The 10,645-nt window shown below is 40.3% G+C and overlaps 1 protein-coding gene across 1 annotated transcript in view; it reads left to right on the top strand.

Annotated features, from left to right (window-relative positions):
* Positions 1 to 10,645, top strand: part of FAM81B (family with sequence similarity 81 member B) — a 64,723-nt gene that overhangs the window by 34,951 nt on the left and 19,127 nt on the right. Inside the window, exons 4-5 of the mRNA XM_025199126.1 lie at positions 1,673 to 1,791; positions 9,470 to 9,599. Coding sequence (XP_025054911.1) covers positions 1,673 to 1,791; positions 9,470 to 9,599 — 249 coding nt within the window. The remainder of the gene's footprint in view (positions 1 to 1,672; positions 1,792 to 9,469; positions 9,600 to 10,645) is intronic.

The raw sequence follows: 10,645 nt of genomic DNA, 5'->3' as shown, positions 1-10,645 counted from the left end.
GGGCCAGCCCCGTGTGGCTCATTAGTCTGGCTTTCTACACAAGCAGGTCACAGGGCTACGGGAGGCACAGGTCCTGTGCATGCCTCCCGGAGCCCTGTGACTTGCTCCAGTGCAAAGCTGGACTAGTGAGCCTCACGGGGCTTGGCTGGGTTCATACCACCCAAAGCCCTGGGGACATCCCCCCTACCACTCCCCAAAACCCCCACATCCCCCTGCAACTCCCCGCCCCCCACTTACCTTGGACGGCACCAGGGGCTGAGGCAGCAGGAGAACAAAAGAGATGCTCTGGCTGACACCAGAGCATTTCTTTTGGAGAACTGACTCCCTGGCATGGTCTGGGGCTGTGCCTTGCTCTGCTTTTCTGCGGAGTGGTTTTTTAGACCCCTGGATATCCAGTGGTCTAATTTTCTCCCCACGCTGCAAACTCGCAGCACGGGGAACATTTTTTCATTCCCACATGTGCCTCTTGCCCCACCTCAAAGGGGTTTGAGACGGGGCAAGAGGCATGTGCGCGCTCATCTGGACATGCCCAATGAGGCTGAAGTCCTATGGAAAGAAAGAAAAAAAGTGTGTGATCCCATAATGACAGAATATGTTACTAGATATCTTACATATAGAAACATAGGAAGGCACAACTGGGCTACATTAGGGTTGCACAGAGAATTTCTGCATACATTCTGGGGGCTAGAGTTAAGATTCAGAATGCCCTTGATAAATTGGAGGAATGGTCTAAAGTGAATCAAATTACATTCAGTAAGGACAAATACAAGGTCTTGCACTTAGAACATAACAGACTTATGCACTGGGGAATGACTAGCTAGGCTGCAGTACAGCAAAAGAGGACAGTGGATGGCAAGCTGAATATAAGCCAACAGTGTACCCTGGTTGCAAAAAAGTCAGTATCCCACTGGTCTGTTTTAATAGGAGTGTCTCTAGCAAACCAAGGGAAGTGATTCTTCCACTTTGAAACTATCAAGGCCTCACTTGGAGTACTGTGTCTTGTTTGGGCACCACACTTCAAGAAAATTGTGGAGAGATTGGAAAGAGTTCACCAGAGAGCAACAAAATGATTAGGGGCCTGGGAAACATGATTTATGAGGAAAGGCTGAAAGATCTAGGATTATAACCTGGAGAAGAGAAGTTTGGGAGAGGGAGAAGGAGGGGGTTTGATAATATTGTTCGAATACCTGGAGGGCAATTATAGAGAGGACAGTTATAGACTATTTATAGACTGGAGAAGGACTTAAGTCTTAGATTGCACCAAGGGAAATTTATATTGGATAGTAGGAAGAATTTTCTCACTCTGAAGGCAGTTAAGCATTGGATCAGGTTACCCGCAGAGGCTGTGGAATTTCCATGCAATACTTGACTGGGATGGTTTAGTCAAGGTAAGCCTATCTGGAGCAGAGGGCTGGACTAGATGACCTCCTGAGGTCCCTTCCAGTCCTACTTGTCTAAGATTCTGTTCCTAATTTTTTAGTTCTTGGACCTGAACTTTAACCATGCTCTTTTAAAATGTGGTTTTGGTGTATGATTTAGATAGCAATTGTTACTCTACTTGCCCCTAGTAATGGAAAGTATTGTTAATATTTGTTAAAAAATAATAAAATAAATGATAAATAATGAAATGGTAAATTGAACACGTTAACATCGTGTGCCTATGGATTTACAGATTTTGGAAAAACAAATAAGAACCAGAGATCATACCACTACAGGAACTAATTTTGCTGTTCAAAGTCTGGACTGTAAGTATCTGCAAGGATTTGGGGACTTGCGTGGAAGGGTGGCTAGGTAAGTAAAACATGATGGATCCAATTCCCCTTTGCACTTCTTCATTATTGAGTGCCATTAGAGCTTTAAAGTGGGTATAAATATATTTTATTCTTATTTTGAGGCTCCTTGTATCCCAGCAAAGTAATATAAAACATGCTTAGTGTAAAGGAGCAGAAGAGTTCATATGTGAGCAAATCATATGGTACACATTAAAAATGCCTACATCTGTCTGCTTCAGTTCTGTCCCTAAAACTTAATCTTTTAGACATGTTATCTTCTATGTGATATCTATATTGCAACTTTTGTAATCACTTGTTCCCACATAAACTCCTCTGCATTTTCAGTAACATACAACACAGTTCTTCATTTCTGTTCCTAAATTATGGCACAGTAGTGGTGCTAGTCTCCAGCCCTATATAGATGTAACATTTGAAATGTTTCAAATGCCTCTGAAACACTTAAAACAGTAAGCATACAGACATTCACAGTCAAAGAAGCATTTTAAAAGTGTCTAATGCTTGGAGGTGTTAAAAAAAAATGTTTTAAAATCTGCGCGCCTCACCGCTGAACCCAGCACATGCCCAGAAGTGGCATCGTGTTAGTTGGACCCAGATTGCCCAACGTCTGTATAGATCAGACGCTTTAATGGGGCTTTTTGGCACTTTCTCCAAGTGCTTTCTGCAACATCTATACATTTTATGAAGTGCAACAGGGAGTTGCTCTGACACCTTACAGTGCTCTTCTGAGAAAAGAAATCTGAGAAAGCAGGGCAGACAGACAATGAATAGTCCTCAGTGTGCTCTGCTGTCCTTGGCAAACTCTGGAGTCTGAGAAGATCAACTTCCAGAGCACTTCATGGTCCCTGAGTCTGGTCTTCCAAGGCCCCAGTCTTATTGGGAGGCCAGAGGCCACCAGACTTGGCAAGTACACAGGAGAGCACTCACTAGCTGTGCACACCTACTGTGAGGGAAGAAGGGGAGCAGAGCATTGTAGGATGCTGGAGGACTAGGTATCATTCCTCCTGGCTGCAGAGTTCCACCACTGCAATTTTGAAGCACTCTGACAAGGGGGCAAAGTTAGAGACTGTACGTCTGTGGGTCACTGAAGCCCTTCAAATCTGAAGCACTCCAAATTAGAGTGCTTCAAATGTATGTGTGTCCATGTCCTCTGTTTAAGATATCTGCATTCACTCCCAGAGACAGAATGCATCTTAGAGGCAAAAGAGGTAGATTCCTTCCAGTTGTGAAGTTTATTCCAGTATTTTTATGTGAGTACGTGATGGGCATACTGTAGAAATCTACAGGGTGCAAGGGAAGACATAAGCCTTCCCTGGAAGGCTCAAGGCAACATATAAACCTAAAAGGCTCAGGTTGCAAGTTTGGTTGATGAAAATGTATGTGTAATTCATGTGGACTTTCGTAACATATTTGAATTAGTACTGCACAACATCCCGATTAAAAAGTAATAATAAAAATTATATAATATGAAACAAAATAAATCACACATCAAGTAGATGAAGAACTGGCTAAGAGACAAATCTCAAAAAGCAAGGTTATCATCAGTGAATGAGGGACTCGCTAGTGAGGTTCTACAGGGATCAATACTAGGCCTGACACTAGTCAACATTTTAATGAAAGATATGAATTAACTAGGATCACAGCTGACCAAACGTGTGGACCGCACAGTGGTTGACAGTGTGGGAATGCTACAGAGCAATGTGGATTGCTTGGCAACCTGGGCCTATTCAAACACAAAACAAAACAAATTTATACAGCCAAATGCATGGTTATATATCTAGGAACAAGGAATAAAGACCACACCTGTTGAAGTTTCCTGAAAAACAGTTATTCTGAAAAGAATTGTGTGATAATACTAGCAAAGTAATTCAACGTGAACTCCCAGTGCAATTCTGTGGCAAACAAGACTAATGCTTGTATATACAATGCATCTGTTCGTTTGTATATAGAAGGTATCAGGGAGTGTAATCTGGGAGGTGATTTTTCCTCTGTATACAACATGGGCAAGACCGATACTGAAATACTGTGTCCCTCATTATTTTGTGGCCTCTCAGTGAACTTTCTCTGTGGCCTACTTTAATCTGTACAAGAACCATAATACTCAGACCATTGTTGATTATGAGACAGTTTATTTTTCTGGATTGACTCACCAGCAGAACTGCTTTGGTTGGCTTCACCATTATGAGTTTCTCCAGGACCTCCCTCTTTCTGGATAGACTCATCACATTGCTTCTTTGGTATGATGTATGGAATCTCTTAGCAGAGTGTCCACACTTATGCTCAAGACAGTGTTTAATGATCCCTAGAGTTGTTATCACAAGGCAATGAAATACAGAGACTGCTGAACAGAAGAATGCCTCAAAAACTCTGTGGATATTAAGGAATTACCATCTAAATCCTGCCCTTCCATGGCTTTATATGTAGGAGAATACAATTTAATCCAAAGGTATTTTAATCTATAAAAAAACATTTTCTTCTTTTCAGTTAGCTCCTTCTTCCTTCTCCTGCTTTATCCATTCCATGATGTCATATCTATTATGAAAGGCAGCAATAATCAGTACCATGTAACTGACTGTCATCTCACAAAGAGTGGGTTTGACATCCTGCTCTAGGAACAGAGTCCAAGGATTCCATTTATTTAAAAAAAGAGCAAACAACAAGTCTTCTAAACCTCAGCAAAACTGACTGACGTTGCAGCACAAGGACTGGCTATACTAGCTGCACTCAAACAGTCAATTTGTAATGGAGTTTTACATGAATGATTGCTATTGGTTAAAGTATGGTACAGATACCAGTGATTTATACCTTATAAGCAAAAGCTGCATTTTGCTTGCTACTTAAATTTCCTCTCTAGATATGCTGAGTTTTAATTAATAGTGTGTGGGACCATCAAAATAAGAAGTAACCCAATATTGAAAAACAAAGCATAGCTATAATCATAAATACTAGCTTCATCTGTCATATTTTTTGATCTCCACTGTAAGAAGAATGCAATATGATTAGAATCCAAACTGGAATTTCTATAACCTAGTGTAGGTGGGGACAAATGTACATAGCCATACTTTTACATGTTCTATTTTATACATACAGAATTTAAACATAGAGCTTAAAAAATAAAAAAGCAAACAAACAGTGGCTTACCCATAAGTGTAGTTTGCCATTAAACTTAAAACTTAGCGCCCTTTAACCTAAAACTAACTAGGATGGAATGGACCATGACCTTCTGTTATGACAGATAATTCCTCCTTCTGCATTTGGACATACAGCTTGCATTGGCTCTTGTAATTCAAATACATTTTTCCATAACTTCTCATTCTTGTTCTTTGCATGGTATAGTACTGTCTCAATATCAACCAGTATTTAGGTCATCAAATAATCTAAGCCTTTCTAAACTATACAAGTATTTCTGAATAGCATGGCAATGATGTCTTTAAAAAATACCTCCAGTGCCTCAGTTATCATTGCATCTCTCTCAAACTGATGTTTGCTTTTAGAAAGTTGTATATTCTGATTATTTTCTAATTTTTCAAATAAACCCATGCACAAGTGACTTGGGGCACAAGGCCATATGTTACAACATAGCAAAACAAGACAATACACATTAACAAAACAGATGCCTCCATGAATATAATTACATAATCCTCACTCCCATCAGCAAAAGACTGAACAAGCAGATGGACTTTACACATAATGCTGAAGGTTAAATTCTTGCCGTTCTTTTTCCTCATGCAATTCTGTCCATCAAAGTAAATCAAAAAGTGCAGAACTTTATCAGAAGCATCATCCATTACAACCAATCAAAAACTGGTTTATAAATTGAGAGCCAGTAACTAGGTCTTTCAGAAGTTTTTACAACCTATACTAGAGACTATTCCATCATTGTACTGCCCACTTTGTCTTAAACACGTAGTAGGAATCTTTGAGACTCTTTCTCTATGTTATTCCTATATTTAAATGCTTAACTATATATTTTTTGAGGTTCTTCTTATTTATATATGTGTACTTAAATCTTGAGAGTTTTTTTTAATTATATATCTTTCAAAGCTTTTTTCACTACTATATGTACAATGTTTAGTTTTTCCTGTTTCTCTCAGAAACAGAAACTTCACATTAGACAGATGTTATTTTCCTCTTTATAAACCCTGAACTAAATAAGCAGTTAAATCAGCTGTCCTCTCACTCCAGTAAAACTTCACAAATCCAACTATCCAACTTTCTTTTCAAAGGTACACTTGTAGGGCAAATTTCCAAAACATGCATGCCCAAATGTATATACCTTATTTGTACATAAAATTAATTTTTATTATACATATTTGCCCCTTCCAAAAAGGCTCAGAGTGGTTTACAATAAAAGAAAAGAAAACTCATAAAAACAGGATAAAATATAAAATTGGAAACTATAACAAAACAAATGCCTCCAACCAAAAAAATCCAAATTTAAAAGCAATCCACTCCCCTATCTCTTAACCAAAGAGAGCATACCTACCAACCTCACTTCCTAATCTACATTCACTACCTCCATAAAAGAAAACAACATTCACCCCATATTTCTTCCCAACTTTACACACTCCCATTCTGCCCACATTCAGTATCTCTGTTTCCATCAAAGGGAAATGCCAAACTACCAAAGGGTGCTTGCCCTGGGTGCTGGCCTTTTAAAACTCATGGGCTAGCTAGGCCCTTCCTCTTTCCATTTTGGATAGCCATATGTTGCCTGCTCAATGTCCTATCCCTCTCCTACGCTGTTTCACAGGCAAAGAAACTGAGGAACAGGCAGGCAAAATGACCTATTGAAGGTCATTCAGAAGGGCAGAGCCAGTAATGGACCCCAAGGTTTCATTAAGCAGTACTGTAGCTAGTTTACCACTGTTTCTGCAGAACTGGTGGGTTTCACTCAGTTATAAGAGACTGGCCCTCAGCCTGTTGTTACTGTCTCTTTAAAATCCATTTAATAAATAGCCTGTATGTCTAATTTTTTTTGGATTATTGTTTTCTTATAACTTAAAAGATTTCTTATTGACATGAAACTCTTAATCCTCTTCTTTCAAATGTTATTAATCTTTTTCAGAAAACTTAGAGCTGGGATTTTCAAAGGATCCTAAGGGAATTACGAACTCAGTGGGAGCTAGATACCTAATTCCATTACATGGCTTTGAAAATCCCTTGCTACCTACTTATTTAATACAAAATTATGTTACTTTCATTTCAGATGTACATCTCCTTACTGCTCTCTTTTAGAAATCTACCCCACGCTTTTGCAACATAATTAAAATTTCGTTGGCCTTCTGTATTCCAGCAGATCATGATCGTCAGAGTTATATGGTGAAATTCAACCCTATATAAGGGCTGAAACAATTCTGCCAACCCGATCAGAGTTGTACCTACATGCACTCATAGTGAATTAGACCCATCGTGCCTCAAGTTTCTTCTCCTAGTGTAGGGCTGTCTAGCTTTTGGCCTGAAGGCTGCATCTTCCTCCTGCAACCAGGGTCTCTGGGATGAGGCAGAGCAGAGCAGTGGGAGAGGGTCTGGTGAACTACTGCCTGTGCAGTGGGAAAAGGACTCATGCTGCCCATGTGACAGCAGTAGAGGCCTGACCCCTGTGTAGTGAGCCATGGACCAGCTGGGGCTGATCCCATCCCAGACCCCAAATGGAGGTAATCAGGCAGAGTCATCCTTCAGGGAGGCCTCACCCACACTGGGTATATAATTTCAGAGCAGACAGTAGAAGACTTATGCCTCTGGCTTGCTTGGAACTTCTAAACTTGTGCTTTGAAAGCCTTTGGCTTGTAACACTTTGCTTATTGCTTATTGTTCCTTTTCTCATCTTGGATCTCCCAGCCTGGATCAACTGCTTGTCCTAATCACACACTTCTCTCAACCTTCAGCCAGATATCCCGTACTCAGATCAATACCTGGCTTAACTTTGGCTACAGTCTGGTAACTCCTCAATCTAGTATGCTCCACTCAGACATGACCCCATCACCCCCTGACACTGGGGAGCTCCTGAGCCTACAGCCTGGAACCTGTGACCAGTGCAGCACATGGTCCCCAGACACTCTGAAGTTGGCTACCTGTCCTAACATACACTCTCCTGAGCAACTTAGAATCTAGGCATTATAGGAACGTTTATTTTATGTGCTCTATTTTCTTGGCTCTGGGGTTTGTGTCCATAAAAGTTTCTGACAAAGATAACAAACTACATTCCCTTCTCTATCTAAACACATGTTCACTTTCTTGGTTATTATATAATTGTTCTCTGAATCAATAGTTCCCTTTGATCAAAGTTTTGGCTTTCTGACAAAGTCTCTATTATCTATAAAACATTTCCTGATTTACTTTATCTAAATGTTCTGAAGAATCATCAGACCAGCTTTTTTGTTGTCATCTTCTACTTCACCTATTTTGATTGCATAATCCAAAATCTTCTTCCTGATTCCTTATCTGTCAACAATACTGACACGCCCTTTTGTGCTGTACTTGGTTTAGTCTTTGGAAAATAATGTATTTAGACATGTACAGTCCAGTTTTCCTTATTCCATTTTTATTTTATTAATATTTAATTGTACAGTATTAGTCTCTCTAAGAACATCTTATTTCAGTAATCTTACTATAAGTATTCCTAATACAGGAATAGATGATTACTGTTAGGGTCAGAAGTTGCAGGGATCACAGGAGAACTCAAAGGCAATGAAAGCAACTTAGCTACTATACACACAAGAGTGTAGCAGCTGAGGAGAGCCTGTTTACGTAAACTTTACTTTCCAGTGTGTGCTGTGGAGCAGTGTCTGTTGTGTGAGTTCATTGGCCTTCTCTTTTTAAACAGGAGGAGAGCAGAGATAGAAGATGCGACTCCCCAGACTCATTTTATATTACAAAATATAAAATAGATTCTAAAGAAAGAAATCTTAGATGAACAGTTTTCAGATTTTCCATTATTCAGCAAATGTCAAATAATTAATGTGGCCATTTTGAGGTTGAAAAGAGATGTTGGCAGATGCAACTGGGAGAGTTTAAATAGAAGATGACAAACACTGTTTGTAAACCAGAAATCTTCTGCCAGCACCTGCTGTATAACAGATCTTTCTTAATATCCACCTGAAACCAGATGTTACAAGCTAAGATATCGGTTACAGAAGTGTATCTTCTCTGTGTGTTTTCTAGGCAACTACTTCTGGTAAAACACAGCAGCACCTGGAGTCCAAATTATCCCATGTGCATGCATTTTAGAAGTCATGTAAGTCTAATTGTTAGATTGCAAATTGTTACCTTGTGCAAAGCATGAGGCACCCCAACCCACACCATGCTGACTTCCCTACCTTTGAAGCTGAGGAAGGTGAGAAAACTGCTGTTTACATGATATGTTCTTTATATCAGACCTAATTTGCTATTGTTATATAAAGACCATATCATATTATGTACTGAATACCTTCAAATGCCCTAGACTTTAGTAAGTGCAGAATTAGTCAAGTTTTTTTCAGTAGGCAATCAGTGCTGGAAGGTCGATTGGGATCAGGACTCTTGTACCACATTAACTGCAACTCTGCCACCAGTCAAGATGCCACCGAAAGACTGTGGCTGATTGAATAGTGGCAAAATGAGATTAGCTGGTGCCATCAATTGCAAAAACTACTATATATTGCTACTCTGTTTTGAAGAAGCCTCCACTTTGATTCTAGGTGTGATGCAAGTATTGCGAAACTATCAGGGGATCTAAATATCATCAGGCATGAGATCCAGAAGATAGAGAACGATATCTATAGCCTCCGTTCTGCTATGGAAAGCTATGTCAGTGGTTTTGAGAAGAAGGTGAGTAGAAGAATATACAATGACACAGATATTTTGGGTGTGAGATATGCAAGTAAATTGTATTTTTGTTTGTTTTCTTGCTTGCTTGTTTTTTAAACTGTTGACCAGTGTAAATGAGAATATAGTGAGGATAAGTATGGCTTTTTTTTTCTTATAAATAAAAAAAGCTCATTTGTTTCGGGGACTTTTGTAGAACAGTACTGACAGTTACTCACTAAGGCTAGTATAGACAGTCAAAAAGCCTGAGGCTGAATTGATTCAATCTTTGTAGGTTAGTCTAAGATGCAACGATTGAATTTAGGAGCAAGTGAACAGATACTCACTTTTGATTCTAGAAATGCAGCCACGTACCTGCAGTGGCCCAGTCCACTATAGTATGCCTCCCTGTTTGGCTGGAGCAGACAGCTTGGGCCAAGACTAACCTGCCCTGTAAGGTGGGTTTTGGGGAGAGTGCAAAGCATCCTCGGATGCTGGGGGACTGTGAGTTAATTTGAATAAGGGACAGAAGTTCAATAAACTGATTTACCCTGAATCAGTTAAATCTGATACTACATCCATCCAGATTTATCTTGAACCAGTTTCAGCCATTTTGAAAGTGGTTTATGTGCACTGAACTTCTGTTGTATTATAGATTTGAACTAGTTTCCAATCACTTAAACTGCTTTATATGCATCGGCGATGCATAGGGCGTGCACACAGGTGCACATGCTCCCCGTGAGATTGGCTGTGCACGCCCTGAAAGAAGCGCAGCAGACACTGCTGGCGGTGCCTGCAAGCAATTGCCGCCAGCACCGCCAGTGGTGTCTGTGCGCAGTCACCGATTGTCTCTGGCCGCCGCTGCCGGTGGAATCTGCGGGTGGTCACTGACTACTGGTTGGTGCTTGCTACCCCTTACTCCTCGCCATTGACACTGCCACAGCCACCTGCAGGAGCTCTCCACTTGCCGTTGCCACGCCCTCACTGCCACGACCATCGCCATCACCTGTGGGCAGTCACCTCCAGGGGCACACGTCGTTTATGTTTATATGCAGCTTATATGTATAACC

This window comes from Alligator sinensis, unplaced genomic scaffold, assembly GCF_000455745.1.
Source record: "Alligator sinensis unplaced genomic scaffold, ASM45574v1 scaffold223_1, whole genome shotgun sequence".
Lineage (NCBI taxonomy): Eukaryota > Metazoa > Chordata > Crocodylia > Alligatoridae > Alligator > Alligator sinensis.
The sequence above is the reverse complement of the archived record's forward strand: the minus strand, read 5'-3'. Positions and strand labels throughout refer to the sequence as shown.